This window comes from Polypterus senegalus, chromosome 1 (assembly GCF_016835505.1).
Source record: "Polypterus senegalus isolate Bchr_013 chromosome 1, ASM1683550v1, whole genome shotgun sequence".
NCBI lineage: Eukaryota > Metazoa > Chordata > Cladistia > Polypteriformes > Polypteridae > Polypterus > Polypterus senegalus.
Window position 1 is genome coordinate 300,432,986 of NC_053154.1, and position 27,537 is coordinate 300,460,522.

General features: G+C 36.3%; 1 protein-coding gene across 3 annotated transcripts in view; it reads left to right on the plus strand.

The window, feature by feature from the left end:
- Positions 1 to 7,037: 7,037 nt before the first annotated feature.
- The window catches only part of tlx1 (T cell leukemia homeobox 1), a 100,070-nt gene continuing 79,570 nt past the window's right edge, over positions 7,038 to 27,537 (plus strand). The window contains exons 1-3 of one of the 3 annotated variants that reach the window (XM_039734942.1): positions 7,038 to 7,778; positions 9,606 to 9,843; positions 12,384 to 12,562. In XM_039734942.1, coding sequence (XP_039590876.1) covers positions 7,307 to 7,778; positions 9,606 to 9,843; positions 12,384 to 12,562 — 889 coding nt within the window. In that variant the 5' untranslated portion in view covers positions 7,038 to 7,306. Of the gene's footprint in view, positions 7,779 to 9,605; positions 9,844 to 12,383; positions 13,658 to 27,537 lie in introns of those variants that run through there. The other 2 variants (XM_039734952.1, XM_039734961.1) reach the window with 2 other exon arrangements.

The window sequence follows — 27,537 nt, forward strand, 5'->3', positions numbered from 1 at the left end:
TAAAGCAGAGGGTGAGTTGAATTCACTGGAAGCCGCATCAGAGCTGTCTTAATCAAACTGACAGATCCCTCTCTTGTGACTTTATTAATCCAGATTGAAGGAGTTCCTTTAAACACCCCCTCAGGAACCAGTAAGAAGGAGGAGGGAATAAAGAAGAGTAAAAGGATCTTATCTTTTAATGTATTGTGTGGTTTTTATGGAGGCTAATAAATACGCCTGTAAATAGATCCACAGTCACTTTCACAGATTTGGCGTGATGACACTGGAGGCAACATCACTAGTAACTGCAAAGCAGTAATTACTTTAGCTTAACATAACTGCCATGAGCTTTTAATGGAAGTATCAGAGTGAAGTCTTTAATTTTATATCCATGTTAAAAACATCCATAAAGCAAATGTCCCCCCACGTATTGTTGTTATCACAATAACAAATGGTATTCAAATCGGCAAATGCAGTGACAAGATTTGGTCAATTACAGCGTTTATATGACGAAATCCAGCAGCTAACCCTCTTCACCAGCAGTTTCCTGCTGAGTTGCACACACATTTTAAGGTAATTGTTTAGTCCCAGTAAAGCCATTACCCGAACTTCACAGTACGGGCAAATTTCTTCCGCCTGTCGTTTAATCGGTGTTATTTTCTAGATTATATTCTTATTAAATATAAGCGCAACATGTGAAAACTTTCAAGTGTGACTATAGTATGGATCTCATAATCGGTATTTAAAAACCAAGCTTGAAATGAGTCCGTAACCTTGTGTCGTGTTGTTTAAACAAATCTAAATAAATCTTTTTCTTTGATACTACAAACCATCTCTTCATAAATATCACACTTTCAAGCTATCAGTAGAATACAGATAACGTTTTAGGTAGGAATTAATACAGTATAACAAAAACAATGTGTCGAAAGGTGGTTGTTATTAAAAAAACCATAATGAACATACCTTAATTACTGCCCTAGCGATGGCGGTGGACTGCATGAGAGCTCATTCTTGCATACTTTATTCTGTACACTTATGCCCTTTTAAAGCTGGAAAAGCAAACGCCAACAGGTCTCTCTTATAGTGCATTTAAGTCGCATTCCTCTGATGACTATTAACAGAGGCAAAAAGGCCATTAAAACCCATCAGCTGTTTAAATTACATGCTCAAGAATGTAGTCGGGTCTCATTGTTTAGGTCGACCATCCAAAAACAGTGGCTATTGCTTCTACATAAAGAAACATGCAGGCGATAATCAAAATTGTATCAGTGCAAATAAACACAGGAGTCCTTTATATAAATTGCTTTAACCTCATAGTATCCATGTTGTAGCAACTAATTACAGTACTACAAATGCGGCAATGAATTCAAAATCCCGCTATTATCATCTTTAATCTGTTATTTTTTAACGAAAAGTGTAATCATAGAATCCGTGCACATCTTTCTCAGTGTAAAACTTACTAATTCATTTAAGTTATTTGAATGTCCTATACACTACAAATAAAGAACTGTCAAAGATGTAATTCGGCAAACCGTAATAAACATTAGCATTATAGTTTCAATGTTCTGTTATGCTACTAACTTCTTTAAAGATTAGAGTTACACTATTTGCTGTTAAAGCTGTATAAAATTAATCGTTTAACTGACACTTAGCTTTATAGGAAGGGACGCAACTATCACAGATTTCGCACGAACCTTAGAACTAAGTTCAGAAAACGGTTGGGAGGGTTAATATTATGTATGGTGTATAAAGAGTTTGTCCCCCGTGTCCCCGTATCCCGACTAAAAAGAGCTAGGTGACAATCACATCATGAGTTTCATGACTTGTCAATGTCCCTGTAAAGAAATTCTGAACAAGTGTACCCAATTTCTAACACGCATTCGCTAAACGAGTCCACTAAATAAACGTCAGGCTGTCTACTATCCCCGCACCTAGACTTTGGAGTAATAATGCGGGTCCTACAGTTTCGATGTAAAGATAAATTATTGTGTCATGTGTAACTGTTTGATTCAGATGCGTTTGCTTATATTTGACTGTTAAATGATTTCAGATTTACTACAATGAGAATGTGAAAAAATATTCAGGTAAAGAAACGGATTTCACTTATTCGGAATATAATTTATGATAAATGCTATATATAAATATTCCAAGTAATACCTGTGAAGTCTGTAGAACGCATTCTTTATGATGCTCCTGATAAAATACCTATTAGCAATAAGGAAACACAATGGCCGTGGTGCTGTTTTCTTTTCTCACTCTCCCTCTCCCTCTCTCTCTCTCTCTCTCCAGGTACCCTCTTGTAAATAATTCAAAAATGGCATTTCACAGGGTTCTGTGGTTCCTTGTAGAACCATTGCCCGAGAAAGAACATTTTCATTCTATGGTTCTTTTGCATATGAAGCTGGTTCTTTGGGCTTTGAAAAGGTTCCTAATACGTGGATAAAACAGAAAAATGCAATGTATAGTAGTCGACCTAACAAGATGTCAACAGATCAAGAAAATCTGAACTTATTTGTGTTATTGTATGTAGTCGGGCCCTGTGGTGTTTCACAAATCTGTTATCACGTATTCATGGCAATGTATGGAACCTGTTGCGAATCTAAATAAAGGTCTTTCTGGAACCTTCATACGGACGGTCATTTTGGGAACCACAAACGGCTCCCCTATGGCTTTTAAGAGTGTACTCTGGTTTATTTTCCAGATTCCGTAGACGTGGATGGTACGTCGGCTGGCTACAGTAAACTGAGCCAAAATTAATAAATGCAGTGGCGCATGGAAGTGTGCCGCGATGGACAGGCGCCATAACCAAGGCTGGCTCCTGCCTTGTTTCCGATGCTGCTGAGGAAGCCTCCCGCTCGCAAGTCACTGAAATTGATTAAGGGTGTTTAACTGATGGATGAATGGATGGATGGATGACTGATGTTTTGAGCATCTGCATAGTGCCTTCCTCTAAAGAAAATTGTGAATTAACTTCTATGATTATCGTTGTCTATTAATTTTATTTTTCTTCAACAAATGTGTGGTATACAGTAAGGCGTTAGGGACTTTCAAAACTCGACTTGATGTTTTTTTGGAAAAAATAAGTGGATAGGACTGGCGAGCTTTGTTGAGCTGAACGGCCTGTTCTCGTCTAAAGTGTTCTAAACACGCTAGGATTCATTTTTATGATTTTTTTCTTTGTGTTTCTAGTTCATAAAATAAAATTGTATTTGAATATTAAGGTATAACGATTGGAAGATAAGCTTTTCTTTCTTTCTTTCTTTCTTGAAGAATCAAATGCAACCGGAGCAAAGTAATACTGTTTTGTTCCAACTCATTCGTCTTGATCTGTCTGGTAAATAAAGCAAAGTCACATTAATTTTAAGTAGCCCTTAAAAGTGTATATATGGAAAAAAAGATGACGTTTTAAGTATTAATATGACACTGATGATTTTGCTATAAATGCTGCATTTACAAATTCCATGCACGTTCTGTATATTATTTAATGTTATATCTGTGCCTTATTGTGTTTAAGAAATCTATAGCTGAGCTGGGATTCCATTCGGCTGGATTTCGATGTGACGTAATTTAAACTTGTATGGATGCCTTCTTGAAACATTCATCAGCTCCTTTGCCAGGGCTGGAGTGTTTCTTCTCTTTCCAACCACAAGGAGTTTGGTTGATGGAGCTGGCGCCAGCAGGTTCCCCGAAGAGTTCAGAAGTCAAGAGCTGGGCAGGTAGACTTGGAAACCTGATACTAGCACACTGGGGTGGATTTCGAGAGGGAAACGGAGACACGTAAAGTGGGAAGATGCTTATATTGTCCACACATCCTGTGCTGACCAGAGTTTACTGACACCGCACTGCACCGTCTACAGAAACTTCCTGCTAGAATTATTTGCTTGTAGCTGAAATGTGCGCTTTGCAATCTATATTTTGAAGAAGCAAAATAGAAGAAAAACAGAATAGATAAAGCGAACCCTTGATGAAATACAAATGTTGTTTGTCTTTCTATTCATAAACACCTTCCATTCGCTTTAAAAATATTAAAAGTAAAATTAACTCACTGAATGTAGTTCTTTCCAGAGCACCGCTGCTTTTGCATTTTGGATTGTTCTGTCCTTTCTAAAATAAATTGCCGATGACACTAAAGAAAAGTCAATGGAAATATTTATTTAGCTCTTAAGTGGTACAATTGGCAACCTCAATGATGTGTCAGGACACTTGAGAAGTTTTCCAATGCAGCCGCTCAATAACCGAGTTTGATTTTTGGATTTCTCTACGTATCCCTACACTCGGGGGTGTATTTCAAAACAGATGGATAGAATAATTTTAACAGCAGATTATAAGACATAGGAAACCATATGGCTTCAATATGAGTGGTCTAGTATACCATTTCATTATAGAGAGAGATATAAATATTAAAGGTACTATATTAGATAGATAGATAGATAGATAGATAGATAGATAGATGGATAGATAGATAGATAGATGGATAGATAGATAGATAGATAGATAGATAGATAGATAGATAGATAGATAGATAGATAGATAGATAGATAGATAGATAGATAACACAAAAAAGAATGAAAGAAAATATACTATAGTATTTAATGTTTCTTATTTTCCCGAATTTTTTTTTAACTATAAACAAATTTGGAATCAATTCTTGTGAGGTTTAATACTGAGGTGTTTATTATGACTTAAATATGACCTGTTATTATCGCAGTTATACAGTGATATAAAAATGTTAATTGTATGCGTGGCATTGGATGCCTTCCAAAATCACTTCTTTTCAATTATTTACCTGTTAGAAAAAAAAAATAACAACTTTGCTAATGGCTTCTGTTCTTCTACATTGACAGTCCACTAAATCGAGTCGTATGGGGCATTTCATTAAAGATTAATGTCGGTCAATTGCCCAGCAAAAAGCCTGCAATTCTTTATCAAATATTAATACTTTAATGCTCTAAGTTAACTAATCACGTCCCTAAAGGTTTCTGGGGGAAGGGGAAAACTACATTTTATTTTAGTCAATGTTTTATATTGAATGAGGAAATTTAGATTACTGTGTGTATATATTTTATGAATCGCATGTTTTATATGACGCTCGTAAAGCGTACAGAATCGAAATAAGGATAATAACAGAATGTGCAGTAATAACATAAAACTGAAATAATATATGATCAGGCTAACAACTTCAATTGGCCGATTTATAATCAGTTTGTACCAACAACTAATGACTAGTAACAAAAGCTTCAAGTAAACACGTAAACCTACCTTTTAAAAGAATGACTCTCAAGTTGTTCGAAAAGTAGTCCTATTATAGAATGAGCTTTAAAAGAAAACAGACTGGTAACTGAGAAATGCAGAGAATGTTTCAACAAGTATCGACATTTTAATCTAAACGCGTAATGCCACCGCTTGCTCTTTTTTTTTTCTTTTTTCTTTTCTTTTTATCAGATAATGACAAAGGAAACAGTTAAAAATGGTTGCTCAACGACTGACTGAAAGCATTTGTTTTAACGTGGTGAAATACCACATTAGAATTATTGTCATCACTTAATGTATTCTTCAATAAATCGCGTCATCTCAGGAAGATCTTTGCGTTATTATTGGACTTGGCCTGCGTTTAAGCAGTGAGGCGAATTCTCCCCCAAATGCTTGCATAGGAAACTAGAAATTTGCGTTCATTTTTACAAAATATATGATTACTTGTTATTTTTTACACAAATAAATACTTCCTTTATGTCGATTTAGCTCATTATGATCGTACCTTTTACTTCAAAATATGCAACACCTGAACGTTATGAGAAACCAAAGTTAAACATTTTATACTTTCACAGGTAGTTTCCCATTCACGGAACACTTTTTTTCTTAACTGGTATGAAAAATATCTTTGGAGATGTAAAGCTTCTGCACTTAAATTTTTCATTCTAAACTACTTTATCGAAGAGTATCGTTTAGCGTGCTCTTATTGTTAATCATATGAGGCAGTAGCTATTGTATGTGATGTAACAGATTTAAATGACCTACATGAATATATATACTCTTTATCTGACATCATTCCATTATGATTTAAAAGAGAATCGCGACTTCATGGATTTTGTTCTCCTTATACATTAAGAACCGACATCAACTTCATTAGTCAACGGTATTTATTTACCAAAGAAGTATGTATACTTTTTCAAATTTGATGATGTTCACATTTTAATGATGTTTTGATTAATAATGATAACCTCGTCTTAAAAGTTAAGTTTGACGTTGTGACATATACCCTGTTGACGTTGAAGAGCTACACTGATTTTTGTTTTGTTTTTCCTTTTTTCAGATGGAGGTTATATTAAAATTGTAAGTTGTGCGATGTTTAGAATACTATTGCTTCAATTACATCGCTTCTTTTCATAAAGGATCACATAGTTAAATTGTAATCAATTGACTACAATAGCTTCAACTTTGTTTAGGCATTTTATGCCTTACTGAATCGATTATCCCTTAATTTATTACATTTATGGAAACAATATCTATCTATCTATCTATCTATCTATCTATCTATCTATCTATCTATCTATCTATCTATCTATCTATCTTACCATTAATTTCCCAAGTTAGTTATTATTTGCAGATTGTATCCTTAAACAAATCAGCTAATATTTAATATTGTTTCGATCTGTTCCCGTAAATGTATTTTGTCAAATCAGTTTAGTTTATTAATCTAACTAAGACGTTGTACGAGTATTCCTTTAAATAATATAGTTATCCGTTGTTTTTCTTCTAGTATAGGAGCTTTTATTAGCGCCATGTGCATATTTAATAGTACAATTTTTTTTAAAACTCAGTATTTTTCCGTTCTTTATAAGTAAATAATGGTTCGTATTAGTTCATTTCATCTGCAGAGAAATGACGCCTCTTCTGTGCTGGCACTAATTTGAAGTCATGAATTATTCGTATACTCCGATGTGATTGCTCCACTGAACTTTGCAACTGAGCCTTGGTTGGCAGAGGCGGACTAGTGGGGTTTGGCTTTAGCAGAAGCTCCTTCCTTTTTTCTTTTTTTCTGTCAGTCAGAGAGACACTTTCAGTTTTCAGCCAATGGAGTTGCAGGGCCTAAAGGTGCAGGCTTCATCTCGGCTGGGCCTTTTGGCAGCATGATTGATGTTCTGGTTTCTCTAGCAGGCAGGATCTTCAAGCAAAAAAGCTGCCCTGACTGGTGTTCTTCGTTACACACTTCCACTATTCTCACGTCTTTGGGAGCAACTGAAGCGAGACCGAAAAGCATTTGTACTTTCCATCTGATAAGGCAGTCGGACTGGGGGACCACTGTTTTCTGCAAGGGGTTTGGCAGATCATGGATCACATAGCGACCCATCATATCCACCAAACCCACGCAGAACCTATCAGCTTTGGTATCGATCAAATTTTAAACAACCCGGATCAGGGAAGTTGCATGATATCTAACTCCAGACTTCAAGATTCCGACTACGGCTTGGGATGCATTGTCAGCAGTGCCTACAACACGGTGACCGGCAACTACAACACAAACAACACTGGGGGATACAATAACAGTGCGTGTAGCATGGCATCGTTAACTGGGTCTTACAATGTCAACATGGGCATGAACATGAATGGAAATAATTTGAACTCGGCAGGAGTAATCCGCGTTCCTGCTCACAGACCTTTAAGTAACGCTCACCAGTCCATTTCAACGGGCATGCCCACCGTACCCAGTATGGGCACTATGAACAGTATGAACAATCTTACTGGACTGACATTTCCTTGGATGGAAAGTAACAGAAGATACACGAAGGACAGATTCACAGGTATGTGTTACGCAAATCAAATGATACAACTGCACTTTTTTCCACCTTAATATACATTAATTTAAGCCCCAGTTTTGCATTCCTATATATTAACATATAATTTGAAGTTGTAGTGACGATGAAGTGAGTACATTTTAAACAAAAAGGCGATTCAAAATGAAAGTTAATTAATGCCTCGAAATGCGTCATCAAATTATGTAAATTCCCAATTTAGAGATTAAAATATGCAATGATTTTTAAACGGATGGCTGCAATTATGGCATCTTTTCGTTCGGACGTTTCATTAAAATATGCTGGCTACTTCGAAAGTGACTACAGTGCGCAAAATTACTCACTCTAGCCCAAACTAAAAAAAGTACATACAATTGTAACAAGTATTAGCATATAAAATCCTATTAATTTTAAAGCATGAGTATTAAATCAATTTACGTTTGAGCCACGTTTGCATCTGACCCTTATGCATTTGGTAGATTCAAGTAAAAGTACTGCGCAGTAATGGGTACATTGGTTATGAATATAAAATACTTATAAATTGTTATACAAACAAACGGGCAAAATTGCAGCATAATGTTAAGAAAAGAGAACATGTATCTTATTATCGATCATGTTAATGTTCTTTTGAAATGCACCTAATGATGGTGAGTTCTGTGAAAGGTGCTATGTAAAGCAGATTAATCGATTTTTAACATAATGCACAATATTTAACATTAGACACATGGCTTGACATGGTGAATGTCAAATGTCACAGGTCACGTGGCACAGTTTTTCAATAGGTATACGAGGTCAAATTATTTTTGTAAATGTTCAATAATAATAATAATAATAATAATAATAATAATAATCAATAATAATAATAAAAGACGTTCAAGAGTCAGAATATACCCAAATGTGTGTGATCTGGATTTCTGATACATTTGTAATACACATCTGATAGATTTCTGCATTTTTTATTGTTATTATTGTATTATTATTCACATCTTTGTCAATGTTAAGGTTCAGTTTTTAAAATATGTTCATGTGTTACAGCAATAAGCAGTAGGGTTAGAGACCATTAGTTTTCAATTTGATGTAATACTGCAACTGAATCGTTGTAATTATTATTCTGTCTTTAAAAATTGTCTTTGATATTCACTCGTTGTTTAACATAAACATAGTTAAACACGTTTCGTAGTTTCTGTATTGGAATATGTTTAATTGATATTGTTAACTGAAATAACGATGTTGACTTGGTAAGCCCCTGCTTGGCCTAAACCTAACAAATGGTGTGTTCTGGACCCTCATACGGATAGCCTTCTATGAGGACCCCTTTGTCATGAACATAAACCCATTACCTACTGCCAAGAATTTATAGAAAACATTGTGATAGACCATAAAGCAGATTAATCAGAATAACTACAAAATATGCAGGCATCTAAGCAACAGAGGCAAAATATTCATAACATAAATGAATTATTTACTTAAAATAATCAGATACTGTTATTAGTATAACTTATAGGCAAACTATGTAACTTGTTGCCCACGTTTAACTTTCAGATTCCAGTATAGACATTAAAATGTACCCCTTTAAACGTGGCATATTTTATAGATTCGTTAATGTTTCACTTCAGGCGTATGTGTGTGGGAGTGGAGCTTGGTTGCCAGTTACTAGACAGTCAAATAAATGACTGTCCTACTAGCACTGTAAAATTCTTGCCTACCATGAGTGTGCTCTCTGGTCACTACGTTGCTGCCCCATTTTGTTCTTTAGCTTCGCTCTCCCCTGCCTTTGCTTTTTTGTATCTTGCTCATTTTGCCACTTGCTTCTGCCCTGTCTATCTTCCACTCCAGTGGCGCTCTCACCCTTCACTGTAACACGCCGTATAGGTCACCCGTACCAGAATCGGACGCCTCCAAAGAAGAAAAAGCCCAGGACATCGTTCACCAGACTGCAGATATGTGAACTGGAGAAAAGGTTTCATCGACAGAAGTATTTGGCCTCCGCAGAAAGAGCCGCCCTGGCAAAGGCGCTCAAAATGACAGACGCTCAGGTCAAAACCTGGTTCCAAAATAGGAGAACAAAATGGAGGTGAGTATTTTTTTTTTCTTCAGGATTATCATAACTATGGCATACCCTGTATTTCTATCTTATTTTGGATTTTCAAAAACGTTAAATGAATTTTCACCAACAACAAATGAATTCGAAAATAGCAATGAAGTAATGTCAATGTGTACCGGACAGTCGTATTAACACTCTGCCCCAAGACCTTTTTATAGTATTAGTAAATATGTGGTTGCATTATGTTATACTGTTTATTTTAAAAGAACTTGGTTTTAATTTTTTTATATTTTCATGATATCACTGGAATATTTCCTTCAAATTTTCCGAATAAAATTATTAATGGACAGTTTTATTTTCCGTGGTTTCGGGGTCCTGTGACAGTGAAATCAATGATTAAAAGACCATATATACTGCACAGTTTATTATTATTATTATTATTATTATTATTATTATTTTCATCCATTAAATATTTTTAAACGCTAAAAAACGTGTATATTAAGTTAATTGGCGACGTCAAAATGCATAATGTGAGTGACATGCGAGTGCACTGGAGCTCACTTCAGAGATAACCGGCTGGCCTAATTATTATTATTATTATTGTTATTATTTTTGGTATTATTAGTAGTTGTAGTACTAGTACTAGTAATATTTGCCTTATAAGATAATCGGTTTAACCGTACAATACAATACAATGCAAAGTCTAGGTGTGTTTGTCTTCATTTGAAAATAACATTAATATATTAGCTTTCGGTATTTCTGATTGTAATGATCCAGCTCCTAACATTAAAGCTCACTATAACGTATAAAGCACCGTCAATGCATGGAAATTGAATTTTTACATTTCACGTCGAAAATGTTCACAGTAAGTGAAAAAGAATAATGAAGCATGATTCTTCATTTTTTTGTTTCTCTTATCAATGTGTTTAATTTCACTGGTAGAAAAGCATCTGAATATGGTCAGCTACTCTATAAGCTAATTATCTGATATATTTAGCAGGGTGCACTTATAGCGTTTAAAAGCAAACAATAATAAAACTATAACAATATTCTGAAGTGACCAGATTAAAGAGCGAACTAAAAACACGAATGATTTAAAATCATTGAGCCATTCAGCTAAACATATTACAGAAAAGGAAATAACACTCATTAAGCATTGCAAAATGCCTCTCAAAACAACTAATATTTCTAGGGATTTTGGATTCATGTCAAACATATATTTTCTAAAAATAGCCTTTATGCAGGAATTATGGACAGTTGGTCCATGTGGAGTATTCCAAATCAAACAGTTTTCATCTCGGTCATTGTCATTGGTTCACAAACGGTGTGGAAGTCTGTACCTTCTCCTACGTTGGAACCCCGATTTCTTTTTCCACACAGAGAAGGTAGCCTATTTTACATTAAAGATTTCTGTTTAGGAACCTTTCTTCAAAGCCGAAAGAACCAGTTTCATACAAAGAACCCTTCCCATAATGAAGCGGTTCTTTGTGAAGCCATGATTCCAGGATTTTCAGAGTTTACTTCACCTTCCTGGTATTACTTTTTGATTCATTCGCAAAAGAGACAGACAAATGAAGTTTTAATGGCTTACCATAAACACTATAGTCAAATAACAGTAATGTCTACACAATTTACGGAATAACTGTTACAAAGTTAACAGTAAATGTATAGTTGGATGATTGTTTTCTCGTCAAGTCAAAAAATGTTCCTTCAATAAAAGTCTCTTGCAGCGAACTGAACAACTCTTAACATATCTTAAAATTGCACGTATGTGGTGTGTTTACTAATAATTGATAACTGAGTGTGAGTGCGCGAGGGTCCCTGCCTTGGTCCAAATGTTGCTGGGATAAGCTGCAGTCAAAAGTGATCCTCTGTTGAACTAAGCGGTTCACTGATATTTTATGTTACAAAAGTTACATTTTATTAACAGATCTTAGGTTTATAATGTTTCACGTGGTTGTTTAATCGTGGTTTTCAAACGTTTGAGTAATTGTTGGGAACACACGTACTAAATTTTGCATGTGTTATTAGGCACGTAAACAGATAAAAAAGATGCTATTACGTTGTTTTAAAATATATCATTCATAGATAGATAGATAGATAGATAGATAGATAGATAGATAGATAGATAGATAGATAGATAGATGGGTGGGTTTCTATTACGATGAAATAACTTCATAAATGTTTGTGCGCGGGTTCAGTGGAGAGGTTGTTGGTTCTTAACAAATAAGACGAACGCTTTATTTGATTAATTTTTTTTTTAAATTAAAGTGCATTATACAGCTATTGTAGTATTATAACGTGATCAATCAGCAGCTTTTACAATGAGTATAGAAATCTGATAGTAAACAAAATATTACTGAAAACATACGAGTTGAAAACCTGAAGTCGCGGTCTATGTTTTATCAGTTTTGTAAATACAACTTTTTTAATATCCACATTTACACTGACCCTACATGTATCTATTGCATTAAGGAACATCTTTTTAATTTAGTGTATGAATCGTATTATCAGTCGGTATTATCGCGTCTAAGGTTATTATTTCATTCTTTCTGTTGACTTCTATGCAGGAGACAAACTGCGGAAGAAAGGGAAGCCGAGAGACAGCAGGCCAATCGTATCTTAATGCAACTGCAGCAAGAAGCCTTCCAAAAAACTCTTAATCAGCCGGTGCAGCCGGACCCCATCTGCCTTCACAACTCCTCGCTTTACGCGCTCCAGAACCTGCAGCCCTGGACAGACAACACCGGTAAAATCACGAGCGTAACTTCGGTGGCGGCTTCCTGCGAATGAAAAGGAGCAGATTTTTTTTTCTGGAATAAGTTAGACTTTAAACGTACCAACATACACTTAAGAAGAACAGCAACAATCCTGTATCTCTAAAAATATTGAAAAATCCCGAACAAATCTTTAAGATTATTAACTAAGTTCACAGAGAAGTTTATAACTTTCAAGAGAAATCTATATTTAATGTAAAAATGTTTTTTTGGTCGACATTACACAATTGTTTCCGAAGTCAAATCAAGACCGGATCCTGCAGTATTAAAATCTTGTGAACATACTGAAAAAGACAAAAATGCACTCATTCTGGCCATTAGCAACTCTTGTCATGTATATGTTAGGGACATGATTGAATGATCCTTATATCTTTTTTAAAATGATTTTTATTACACTTAAAACACCTTTCTTACTATGGAAATTTCCCTAAAAATTGACGACGGTGGATTTATTTTTATGCGTTCACTGGTTTGGAAACTTTTCAGTCCACGAACGAAATTGTGCTACAATGTCATGACAACACCAGACTGCTAAAGGTATTGATGAAACCGTCACATTTGATGCAACGGATATTCCCGAGACTCTTATTTTCTTCCGGAATAATGCAATTTATTTATATCGATCACGCTAGTTTTGTCTTTCAAGGGACATTTTTTTTATTATTATTTTCCAAAAGAAACAACGTTAGGATTGACAAACTGCCACCAGATATTCTCACCAGATGCCATTTGGCATTATGATTTTCACAAGGTTTCCAGAGTATTTTATTTTTTTATATTCCATGGTCCATTTACTCGTGTACGAATGTTCTGTATTATAAAGCACGTTATTAGGTTACCCATATACAATTTTATTTCGTTTTCATTTATCCGTCTGTAATTCTGTCAGATTCATAATCTCCTAACGGATTCTTTTAACTAGAAATGCACTTAACATTTATGTATATTAATTTCTTACAGTGCTTGTGTACATTTGTGTAAAAAATAAACATTAAGTTTATGAAATCCAGTATTTTTGTACATGTTGTTAAACTATGAATAGTTACATTAAAGGCTCGAAGAGGTCACGTGCGAAATAAAAAATGTTTTTGTTACTATGTTTATTCTGAAACATAAAATCTTCCTACATGGTATTTTTAATGATACATAAGTCCAACTTCACGACATGAACAGAGTGCCTACACTCTTTGTGGCAAAAGGGTCGTTGGTTGTGACATTTAGTAGAAAACCCGTCAGCCTTTCTCATTTCAAAATGGGAACAGCGCAGAACCGGAGTCTGTCCAGGCGACATTTGACACAAAGCAGGGACCAACCCCGGACGGGGCGCTGGAAATTTACAAGCAATATTGATTTCTGAATATAATACATTCATACATAGATACATACGTGCACTTGTTACATTGGAATTAACGGTTAAGAAAGTAAAGATTATTTCCATGCTGAAAAGATTAGAAAGAAACTTTTTTCTTCTACTTTTCTTTTTCTTTTGCTTTTTTCTATATGTTCAAATATTTTTTTCAATATCATGCGCTCTCAGACTCGTTCAATTCAATTCTGAGTCACAGGAGGTCGGTGGCTGACAATGTCATTGAGCGACAGACGGCAAAATCTACTGTGAACCTGGTCTGAGGCTTTCACAAACAATAGTTACTTTAGATACTTTCAGATTTCCACTTGTCACATGGACATCCACTTGTTATGAGGATCTTGATAATTATTTATGTAACGGTAAGTTATGAGAGGACACAATTCCATTTTAAGATACTTCCACGAATTCTTACGTTGACAATACTTCTCATCTCTGCACTAAAGAAAGTATCCTTCTTTTGATTGCTGCTCATCTGTATCTGTAAATCTGTAACATTTGGACAGTTACACTTCTGCATTTTTAAGAAAAAAATGATATACGGTGCTAAAGGTATACGCCTATCATGCATGCATACATACATACATACATACATACATACATACATACATACATACATACATACATTGAGTAACAAATTAATAAGGATGAAGATTTTTAAATTATCAATGAGGTATTTCAAAGTTGGAGGAATACATAGAAAATGCAAACGTGTGTTTACATGCTGTATTTGTGACAGAGAAAGTTCCCAGATATAACTAAATAATTCACATCTCCATTCATCCATTTTCTAACCCGTTTAATTCAGTTCAGAGGTGCTGAGAGGTCGCTGTTTATCGGGATAATTTCTGTCATTGAACACAAATATTCAATCTTTTCTAAGACTATGAGAGTAACCTACCCGGTCGATACCCACATTGCTCGCTATTTTGAAGGCAACTTTTTAACTTGGTAGGTTGTAAAAGTTGTGATATTTTTAAAGTGAATCTCCTTAACGACTGAAATACCATGAAATGCTGTGGTATAATATGTGAGAAGTGGAACGGGGTAATTGAGGAGCACTTTTATTTAGTCCAGTATTCATTAATAGGTTTAAAAATAAATAGGGATAGAGTTTGTATCTCAGTTGTTTTCTTGAGCTCAAGAAAAGAAGGAAAAAATGTGTTAATTCTCCGTTTTATGCAGTCATTGAGTGCATATTACAAAAATTGGATGGAAACAAGTAAAGGAAAAAAGTAAAGGAAAACATCCGCAAATAAATTTATTTAGACTTTATTTGAAGAAAATTTTCTTTGACCATTTGGGAAGACAAATGCGTCCTAGCAGTGACTCACTCATCATAAATAACCACTTTGTTCGTTTATTTATTCGTTTCTTCTTCTTCTTCTTCTTCTTCTTCTTCTTCTTCTTATTATTATTATTATTATTATTATATTATTATTATGAGAAAATTATGACAAACATGTACAGATCCCCCCTATATCAGTATACACGCTCATTTAGACATGCGAACAATACTGTGCAAGTCACCGTGAGTTTTTCATTTTTTCAAGCAAATCCACTTAAATGGATAATAGTTTTCCGTCATTATTAAAGTGTATTTTATCCCTTTCTTTAGGTATAACATGACTCACTATTAAAACAAAGAGACGTTTTTTACTGCGGCACAATAGATGTGTTAAGTGCCTTTCAAAAGCCTGTTGGACTTGAATAAACTTGTTTTTAGCATACGAAGAATGTAAGCACGTATTAAAGGCAAAAGTCTCATTTGCTATCTGCCGCGTTGTGTTTTGAAAATGAAAAATAGAGAAATGTAAAGATAAATATAATTAATCGCGTCACTTCAGTAAAGAAACTGATCGGTTCAGAATGAATGTTTAAATTGATTTAGAAATTCGGCGATGCCGGGATCGTATACACACGCTAAGCTAACAGTGCCAAAGTGATTCTTCAGCGCGAAGACATAGATGAACCACATTTTTTCCCAAAAGGACAATCCACATGAAAGATCTATAATAACTTTTATTTAACTAAATCCGTAACAGGTTCCATAAATAGATATTATTAGACAACAGATCTGTGAAATACCTATGGGTCCATGATTTTAAAAGGACTCTTGTTGCATACTGTAGCGCAGGCTAAGATCAGGCTTTCTTGGTTTGTTAGAATTCTCCCCAGAATGAAATGGTGCAATGAAGCTGGAACCACCCAACCCAATAAAGTGACATCGAAGGACAATTATTTTAAATTAAATTTGGGGAATCGATTACATGTTCGTTTCAGTCGCGTCTATGAATTTGTCATTATCTTTCTGCAGTGCTGCACATTATAATAATTTCTTTATTCTATATTTTGTCCAGGTCTGGACTTTTTTTGACCTCGACACTTCTGACAACATGTTCTTTTGATTTTATTTTTTTTTTGTCAACATACTGAAAACGTGTTCATCAAATATTTGCTACTTTTCCAATAATCCGTGCTTTTCCATTTTAAGCCATTAAACACACAATTTTTTGCTTTTACTTAAGTGTAAATAAGTGCAATTCTTGGTATAATGAGAAGTTTTTTTAAGAACTCAAATTGCATGCCAACCACCGCACGCGTAAATGGCGTTCAGTTTATAATCGTTAACTCTGCCCAGTACAGTAGTTATTCCGATTGTGCGTCTGCGGGCTGCAGTTAACATCTGATACAACAAAAGCTTAACAAAACACTTTATACCATGCGATAGTAAACACGATGAAAGATAATCCATCCAGCTATTCATCTTTTGAACCAGCTAAAGGGAACAGGGAAGCGGTGCCTGAAATGTCCCGACACAGTAACAAGGGCAAGACACGCTCCAGGAGATAGATAGATAGATAGATAGATAGATAGATAGATAGATAGATAGATAGATTGTAAAAAAAAAAATAATGTTAAATTTACGATAAAAAACTGGCAGCTGGGTTTCCATAATTTTACTGTAATAAATAATGTGACAATATTTTTAGGTTTATGGTATAACTTTGTAGTAAAAACAGTTTTTTCTTTGCAACGCATTCCAACAGACGGGTATGTTTAACCATAACCAGAAATTAATGTCATTTAATAAATATTCCAATTAATAAACCATTAGAAAATATTGTCAGGGTCAAACCCCAGTACACAGCTTATATCAGTAAAGTAACAACAACCAATAGCAAACAAGTACCTTTTTTTTTATCTTTTTTTAATGTCTAAAATCCATTACTTAGAACAAACACTATTTTGCTTGTCCCCTTTCATTTACATTTATGTTTTCTTTTCAGTGTTTTAGCTTTGAGCACACACACAAAGTCCGGCCAAATTGCTAATTCACGTACCCATCACCTTTTCACCCCAAGTGACACAATTTTTTTTTTCCTTTTTTTGCCCCCACCTTTTAATTCTAATTTAAGGCCTTTACCTTTTTTTTGGGCCATTTGTTTCCTTGTCCTTCTTTTATCCTCCTTTCTTCCACTACTTCTTTTTCACATTTCTGTAACAATCTTTGTATTGTTATTTTCCTGTTATGAATCACCAGTTCATTTCTCCACCACCACATCTTTTCCTTTATTATATTGATTATTTTCCATTCCTTTATTGGCTTTTTTTCACATTTAAGTCCTTCCCTACTAACCCATACAACACACCTTCTTTTGTAATCACCTCTTTTCCTAACTTCCCTTCCTATATTTTTAACACCTCATTCCACACATCTTGTGCCTTTTTACAGTTCCAAAACATATGCTCTGATGTTTCAATCTCTGAGAAGTTTTCCCTCGGACATATTGAACTTTTTGTGACTCTCCTTTTGTACATGGCCGACTGTGTCTGTAGAATTTCATATACTGTCATCCACTCTAGGTCTTTCTGTTTATTTGTTAATTCTTTGTATGTGTTTTGCCATTTAATAAAACACATTGAGAACAATTCAATGTTTAAGGAAGCTATGGCACATTGTCTGTTGGGGAAGTAAAGTTTGCTTTGTGGTGTTTGGTGTCCTACAGGTGTGCTAGCTTCTCAAATACAACCCACCATAAACCAGCTTCCATAACCTCAAAAACCTTCAGCACGCAGGGAAAATAAGTTTGTTAACTTAGTTTAAGTTTTTCTTCCCTACTATTCAAAGGGTTAGGGTTCACCAGGAACAATATGGTAAAAGGGGGCGTGTCCTTATGAAAATATCGTAACTTTGGTTTTACTTAAACAGCACCTTACCGTTTAACATTTTACGATTGTTTACCTTCGCTATTTAACAGTTTTACAATGTACAATTAATAGATTTTTTCAGTGTAATTGTAATGCATCAGTAAACGGTATTTAGCATATTTTGAAGGTAGAAAAATATCGATTTTACAGAACTTGGCTGTAAAAAATAATGAAATGTATTGTTTAAGATATACAGATAATTCTCAGTAGAACATAAGGTAACTTTCCATTTTTTTCAGAAAAGGTCTTTTACTTTCACCATTTACAGTATTTTTACCGTTAAATTTACTGACTTTTTTTACAGTGGATAGATAGATAGATAGATAGATAGATAGATAGATAGATAGATAGATAGATAGATAGATAGATAGATATTTAAACACACATCACAAAACACTGAAAAAATCGACATTTTATGGAATCAACTCAGATTGTAGTGTTTCAGATGGTCAACTTGGAGTCTCAAAAGGTATTTATAGGCTTTAACCCATTTCATGTGCGTATTGCAAAACTGAAACAATTTGCTGTCACTTCTTCATAGTGAATTTCCTGTCCACACATTTTGGTGGTGTAGTGGTTGTGCTGTGCAGCAAGAAAGCCAGGATTTACATCCCTGGTCTTCCCTATGTGGAGTTTTATGTGTCTGTGGGTTTCCTCCATGATCTCTGATGGGTTTCCTCCAGGTCTGTAGGTTTCCTCCATGTGCTCCAGTTTCATCCCACAGTCCAAAAACATACAAGTCAGAAATACCAGCAATACTAATTTGCCCCCAGTGTGTCTGAGTGTTTACTCTGTCCACAAATTCTTCCTGCGTTACGCCCTGTGCTTGTTGAGTTAGGGTGCTCAGTATATAGTGGGTTTGGAAAACAGATAGATGGATCTTTACAGGTTTTTTGATACACCCATGCTTTGTTACTACCACAGAAAATAATTACTTTAGGCTAGTTCTTACTACTTTGCCAAATAAGTAATTCTTTGTATAGGGGTAAATGGTGACATACAGAATAATCCAACCTTGTAAAAGTATTTAAGTTTGGTGCTTAATAAATCCCTTACATGTAACAGCAGCCTGGTAGCCATTTTTAGATCTGCTAAATCCACTCAGGCACTGGGTGCAGAACTGAGACCAACCCTGGATGGGACATGATTATACTGAAGTGATCAATTACACACACACACACGCAGAGTTTATTTAGAGTGGTCAAATAACCTAACAAGAATATCTTTTAGATGCTAGAGAACAACTAGAATACCTGTAGCTAATACTATACAGACAATAGGTGAGAACATTCAAACTCTAAAAGGACATGTCTGACCACGTTCAAGCCCAGGACTTAGACGCTCTTAGATAGTAGTGTAACCACTATGCCACTACAAATCCGTAAAAGAAAATAATTATTAAGCTATTTTTTTCTTTCCTCAAAAAGCATACAATGTCATCTCTGGAATGAAGTGATCCATAATTCATGAAATTTACATGCCATTAGTCAATTCCTGAAGTTAGCATCCCTCACCTGCCTTCTTCATATCCTTTGAAGACATTCAGGCATGTGTAGTCCATTTATAAATAATGTATATAATGTGCTGAGGTAACAGATAGTTTCTGTTTTTAGTTCTTCCTTCAAGTCTATCCACCCTTTAAGTGAGTCATCTTCATCTTATTTTAGTCTTTCAGTGGTACCACTGGAAGCAAAACTCAATGGGGTTCCAGTTCAACAAAATTTAAAAAATGAACAATTTAAGCAAACAGACATCATTGGTATAGGAGAGGAAAATCAGTGAAAAAACAACACACTCACATATAACATGAATGTGTAAATTCTACACGCTGCGTTATCTGCTGCACCTGCCCATCTCTGTACACAACAACTTCCAAACACTATATTTTATTTTATTATATTGCTGAGCCTGTGATGAGCTGCAAGTGAGTGTGTAGTGATCTGACCTTACAATTGCAAATCCCTTAACATCCATTCTTCTATCCTTCATTGACAGAAACAATGAAAGAGACAAATCCAATGTAGTGGTACATTGTGAAAACACTATTGGATTTAAACAGGTAGGCTCTATCCTTAAACTCTGTAATGTGAGGATGTATTTGCTGCATTCTGTGTGTTTCTGGTCACTGTGCTCCAGACAGAGAATAACAGCAATAGAAAAGAACCAAACACATCCCAGGACTGAAGCATACCTACTGAGACTGGTTTTTAAAAGGAAAGGCTTTAAAGAAAATCTAATCCAGGTTTGTAAAAAAATCTAAAACACATCAATAAAATTAAATTCTCTGTTTTAATACACTTTTCTTTACAATGGCACCATGGAGTGGCAGAATATTGCTGGGAGTAAGATATGCGAGTAAGAATTTCATGGTATTTAATGCAGCTACTGCTACTACTACTACTAATCTAGTATAAGAACTTCACTTTGGCATTGAATCAGGTACTCAGAAAGACTAATAAAAAATTATAATGAAGTGTTTTTCAAGACAGACATACACATGGGAATCTGTAGCAAATTACTGAGTCCTAGATTCGAAGTATACATCTCTGCAGCTTTGAGAAATTAAACGTGTTGATGAAAGACTAGCCAGTATTTGTCTTCCATCTTAGTCTTAGAGAGCCACAGTAGCTGAAATTTTTGATTCAAAGTGTTTCTTAATCAGAGGTGAATTATTGCTACTAGTGCAACATAAAGTTTTAGTCTTAATTTCAGTCTACTCATTTGTCATATTCACAACCCTTAATGATATTTTGTATCACGTTTATATAGTCAAGAAGTTTAGTTAATAATTATCCACACTTCTGGAATTATTTTGTTTGGGTTGGATCTACAGCTTTCCCTGCGCACATGTGGAAACATTGCGTGTCTGTGGTCACAGTGGTATATTTTCAAACTTGATCAGTCATGGCTGATCTTCTCTCCATTTGTACTACAGAAGAGCAGCAAGCATTGATCCACTTTTTTTATGGGTGGAAGATGTACCAGAGGCTGAATTCCATAGAAGGAACAGTCCTTTCAGAATAATTTCTATACTTGGTTCCTATGTATTCTCATTCTTATAATCTATACATTTTTTTGCAAAAAAAAAAAAAACCTCCTAAATGAATCCATCCATCCATCCATCCATCCATTATCCAACCCGCTATATCCTAACTACAGGGTCACGGGGGTCTGCTGTAGCCAATCCCAGCCAACACAGGGCGAAAGGCAGGAAACCCCGGGCAGGGCGCCAGCCCTCTGCAGTTAACACAATATACTTCAGCAATTATTACATTTGACTTTTTAATGTATTAAACCAGTCCATTTTTTTCAATTACTTATTTAAAGAAACAAATTCAATTTCAAGAGAATTTTTTTTTTATATGTATATACAAGTTTTACATTTTGCCTGAAGAAGGGGCCTGAGTTGCCTCGAAAGCTTGCATATTGTTATCTTTTTAGTTAGCCAATAAAAGGTGTCATTTTGCTTGACTTTTCACTACATTCATAATGGCTAACACGGTACAACACCCTAAATAATAGAATTAAGTGGAAACTGGAAATTGAGGGAACGTGAATTTAGGTCTGAAGGCAGAAAGAAATTTACACAGGGTTGTGGGAATCTGAAACAAGCTACCAAGTCATGTAGCTAAATGAGAAACCTCGAGAACCTTTAATAACTACAAAGTATACGGATGAACTATCAGAGCAGCTTAGCCATTAGCTAAAGAAACAGGCTTCATGGACTAAATGGTTTCCTCTTGTTTGTCAACTTTCTTATGTTCTTAATAATAATAATAATAATAATAACAACAACAACATAGTGCTCCTCCCTCATAGATCCCATGCCTCGCCACAGCCTGTGAGTAGTTTGCATGTTTGTTCCTATACTACATTTATTTTTCTCTGTGTGGTGTTCCTCCCATGGCCTAAAAACATAAAGTTTAGATTCATTGGCAATTCTGATCTGGCCAAGTGAGGGGTTTCTTCCTGCTTCTGTGCCAAATGCTGCCAGTATAGGCTCCAGGATCCTATTACATTCTACTGCATTAAGTGGGCTTGAAAATTATATAACACTTCTTCTACTACTACTACTAATAATAATAATAATAATAATAACAACTATTATTATGTTGGCACAGCAGTAGCACTAATACATCACAACAAGGAGACCAGGATTCACATCCTAGGTGCTCCCTGCATGCAGTTTGCATGTTCTTGGCATGCCTGTGTGGGTGTCCTCCAGGTGTACAGGTTTCCTCCCACAGTCCAAAGACATGTTAGTTGGATTGGTGATGTTAAATTTGTCCTGCTTTGTACGTGTGTGTGTGCGTGTGTCGGTGTTCCCTCTGCAAAAGGCTGGCATCCTGTCCAGGGAATGTTCATGTCCTGCTGGAATAGGCTCCAGTTTGCCCCTGACCCTGTTCTGGACAAGCAGATTTGGACAATGGATGGATGGATGAACAATAATAATAATAATAATAATAATAATAATAATAATAATATCCAGCATACAAAGATGAAAAATCTATAACATTAGAATATCTACATTGAGTTCACCTGATCCTGAAATCAGAACTCAAATCCTATAACAAGATGACTGTGATCAACAGCATAGCAGTTCCAATGTTGGTGTACAGTTTTGGAGAAAAGAGGAGGTTGAGACGCTTGTCAGTTAAATGAGAAAACTTCTTACCATTTGTCACAGATGGCCGGGGTCCTAGCCCAGCCAGGAAGCCTCTTTGCTGTTTTTTGAGCTCACCTCGCGCTGTGTTGTGAGCGTGCCTTGCACTGCTGTGCCGGGTCATCACACAAAAATAAATACACAGCCAGGAATCCAGTCAACTACGCCTGTGTGACAAATGTATTGGGCTTGGCAGCCACTCAAACCAACACAGATAACATAAATGTTTTATTTTCTTTTCTTCACCTGTGGGCAACGCCTTCCCTGTTTCCCACAGGAATGACACAGTCCCAATAAGCACAACAGCTAAACACAATTCTTTTCCTCTTTTCTTTTCTTCTTTTGTCTCCTCCACTCCTCCCAACAAGCTTTGTCTCCCTCCTCCTGACTCTGGCTCTCTGAGTGGTGTCTGCTAGCTCCTTTTATATGAGTCACCCAGAAGTGCTCCAGGTACTTGTTGCTCCACTTCTGGATGCACTTCCAGGTGTGGTGGAAGCACCACCCACATGGGCTCTGGACCAGCTGCAGCACCCCCTGGCAGCACCACCAGTTCCCAACAGGGCTGTAGATAACTCCATCTCCCATGAAGTCCTGTGAGAGTCCGAGGCACCACTGGAACCCATGGGGGCTGCCATCTAGTCCCAGGGGAGGTACTATTCTGCCCATGCTTGCTCCCCTGGTCCTCCCAGCTGGGCAAAGACCATGACCATCTGTGACACATTCATGGGATCCACCATCCAAAGGCGGATTCATTCATTCATAGGCTGTACATCCAAAGGCAAGATGGTGGACATGGGCTCGTACAACTGGAAACTGCTTTTATCTCTGCCATCATCCAGCTCAACTATTACATCCAATTGGGCAAAGACAGGCTCAAAACCATGGTATGTAACCATGAATCTGGGAAATCCAAGTACTCACTCTCCACAATTACAACTGAGTTTTGAGAGTATTTCCAGTTGCAAGGACTCATGCAAAGGCACAAATAAGCAAGACTGAAAGAGATGCCACTGCATGATCAATTCTTTAAGCTACTAAAAGAAACCACATATAGATAAATAAGCATCTTGTGCATGATTTCAAAGCTTGGGGTCTCAAAGGTGAGAAAGAGTCCCATATTCGTAGCACAACACAAGGCACTCAGTTCTCTACTCTATCAAAATGCCAACCTTATGATGAATGCCAACAGCAAGTGCAGAATGTGCCACATAAATCACATGGTGACTGGCTGCTCAGTTTTAGCACCATAATAATTGTGAATAATTGAACAGGTATAACAAAGTGACTGGCTATCTACACTGGCCAATGTGCAAGGAACACAGCCATGAAGTACCTGATCTCTGGTATGAGCATAAGCCACAAGGTGTCATGAACATTAGTGACATTATCATTAATTGGGGCATGGTTGTCAACACTGTTCAATCAATGGCAGCCAATCAAACAGACATAGTGCTCCACGATAAAAATACAAAGACCTGCCTTCTAATTGATGTTGCTATCCCAGGAGATACTAATCTTCTAATAGAGGAAGCACGGAAGATTAGCAAATACTGAGATCTGGAGATAGAAACCAAGTGAATGTGAAATACAAACGTGAGAAAAGTACCAGTGTTCATTGGAGCATTTGGAACCCTTTAAAAAGGTTTCAGCAGCTACTTCAAACTGCTACCAGGAAGGCAAAGTATCAGCGAAGTTCAGAAGATCACACTCCTAGGCATAGCAAACATTCTGAGAAAGTTTCTCATATGAGATGTGTCTCTAGTTGAGACTCCCTCATCTAACTAAGCACTGGTGATAATGTACTGACTATGAATTGTCAATGTAAATGAATTGTAAATTAATAATAATAATAATATGTTAATTTTCTGAATTTGACTAACCTACCTGAGGGTTATAGAGTAGTGGAGCCTACCCGAGAATCACTGAGCACAAGGCAAGAGCCAACCCTAGACAGAAAATCAATTTGTCACAGGACAGGCACACTCATGCCTACATCCACATGGGCTAAATTAGAGTTGGCATACAGCCTAAGATACATATCTTCAGAATGTGGGAGGAAAACCAGAGCACGCATTGCATGGAATAAAACCACACAGGGAATGGGAGAATCTGAAGACTTCTGGATTCAAACCAAGCTTCTTGGAGCTGTAAAGCAGCAGCGCAAACCACTGTGCTTTTAAACAGCCATTAATGATGATGATGATAAGGAAGAGGTGATCAATATGGATGACTTGGTTGTCCATACTGATTTACCATGGGAGCAAATCAGATGGTAATCCCTCAATGAATAGATTTTACTCATTGATTTGATGGTTTCAGATATTCCTAGGAGAGCAGTACACAAATTATACAAGTTAATAAATATATTAAATACAGCAATATATAATTCTAGTCATAGGTGGAGTCACAGGGCCCAGAGCCTATTTCAGCAACATGAACACAAGAAACAAAATAACCTTGGACAGGGCACCAGTCCATCATTGGGCCCACTACACAAACACACACACACACACTACCACTCCCATCAGGCCAATTTGGACACACAAGCTAACCTAGCCACGAACATTTTGGAGATGTGAAAAAGTAGTCTCCGAGCTAAACTATAACTTCTTCAAACATTCAAAGAAAACCCCATTACCCATTACACCCATTATACTTAGGCACCTAATCCAATGGCCCTGCAGGAGACCCATTTGAAGGATTATAAGCAAAAGAGATGTTAGTGAAGCCCACATTACATCCTACACAGATGCCACAAGATTGAAATTCAACTGTGTTGACTTTGATTAGTAAAACACATTTAAATAGGAAGTTTTGTGAACTTTATATTCATGACTAGCTGTCCCTCACAGCTCCACCTGCATAGTAGTGAAACAGGACAAACTTTAAAAATCAATAAACAAACAGGTATTGCTGCCTAAGTGGAGGCAAGGTATGCTCCAAAACGTGGCGAGAGGTAGACCAACTCAAACGGAGGCTGGCAGGTGAGTGAGGAGGGCCCTGGCTGGCTCTCCACTTCTGACGTCATGATTACCACTCCTTTCGGACTTCGGCCTCTATCTCTGATTAACGCAAATAAATCACTCCTGTAAGCGAACTATGATACTTAGTAAGATTAGAGATGTCGCAAAATTAACCGGAATGTTCAAGCAAATTATAGAAAGAAACCCAATCTAAATTGGTTAAGTAGGTCTCTCGTGAAAGCAGACAGACAGACATTAGATTTTATATATAGAGAGAGATAGCAAAAAGGTATATCATGTTTAGTTGTTAAAGAAATATGACATATTTACCTATTCTGAAAGCCTCAAAACCAAAAGAACTTTATTAAACATCTCAGAATTGGACATGATGTTCAGAATTCAAACTAATCTCAGTTTATGTCTTCAGCATTTTGAAGGGCCTTAAAAAACATAAATTTAGGTTGAAATAGCAATATCTGACATACCACAGACGCACACACACCAATCCATATTTTGTAGAATGGAATGCTGGATTATTATGGTGTAACATTTCCAAGTTTCTTTCTTTCTTTCTTTCTTTTTCAAAAAATAAAAGTCAGTGTCCTCTTTTTTATGCTGTATTCACATTAATACAGAGGGACCGGGAATCATACCCCATTTTAGAACTTACCAAATTAATGGAAATGAAAAGTAAAATACGCCCTGCGGTGGGCTGGCGCCCTGCCCAGGGTTTATTTCTTGCCTTGCACCCTGTGTTGGCTGGGATTGGCTCCAGCAGACCCCCGCGACCATGCAGTTAGGATATAACGGGTTGGATAATGGATAGATGGATGGAAAAGTAAAATGAGCCATTAAAAAACTAATAATATGCAGCGTTTTTAATAGAACTCTTGACTTTAAAACGTACTTTCTTTACAGGTGGTTTAGGACTACAAGTTTTAAGGAGAAACATAAAAGAAGAGTTGCAGGCGTTAAAAAAAATTCTATGGTTATTGCACTTAGCTGACCAGAGTACATTTTAAAAAATGTGACACATTAAAAATATTTATTAGGCAAACAGTGACCTCTAGTGTTAGGCTGCAAATGATTTATATATGTCTCTGTAATTACATTATTAATCAGATAAGCCTATGAATTTCAACATACGTCTACAGTTCTACTGGTTAAATTCATTTTATGTTATAGAATTTAATTAGAATTACCATTGCATGTTAGTAATAAACAAACCCAACGCAATTGTTAAGTCTTTTTTCCCTTAAATGGATTGTATTTTACTTGTTGATTGCATCTTAAGATACCATTCATATTTTGGCTGTTAGCGTTCGCGCTCTTTGATATCATAAGGAATATTTCTGTTTTTATATCTAGAGTTTGAGTTGGCGATCGCAAGATAGCACCGCTTCTTGAAAAGCTTCAGACGCATTATTATTATTATTCATCCATCCATTTTCCAACCCGTTGAATCCGAACACAGGGTCACGGGGGTCTGTTGGAGCGAATCCCAGCCAACACAGGGCGCAAGGCAGGAACCAATCCCGGGCAGGGCGCCAACCCCCCGCAGGACAGACACACACCAAGCACACAATAGGGACAATTTAGAATCGCCAATCCACCTAACCTGCATGTCTTTGGACTGTGGGAGAAAACCGGAGTACCCGGAGGAAACCCAGGGAGAACATGCAAACTTCACCCAGGGAGGACCCGGGAAGCGAACCCAGGTCTCCAAACTGCGAGGCAGCTGCG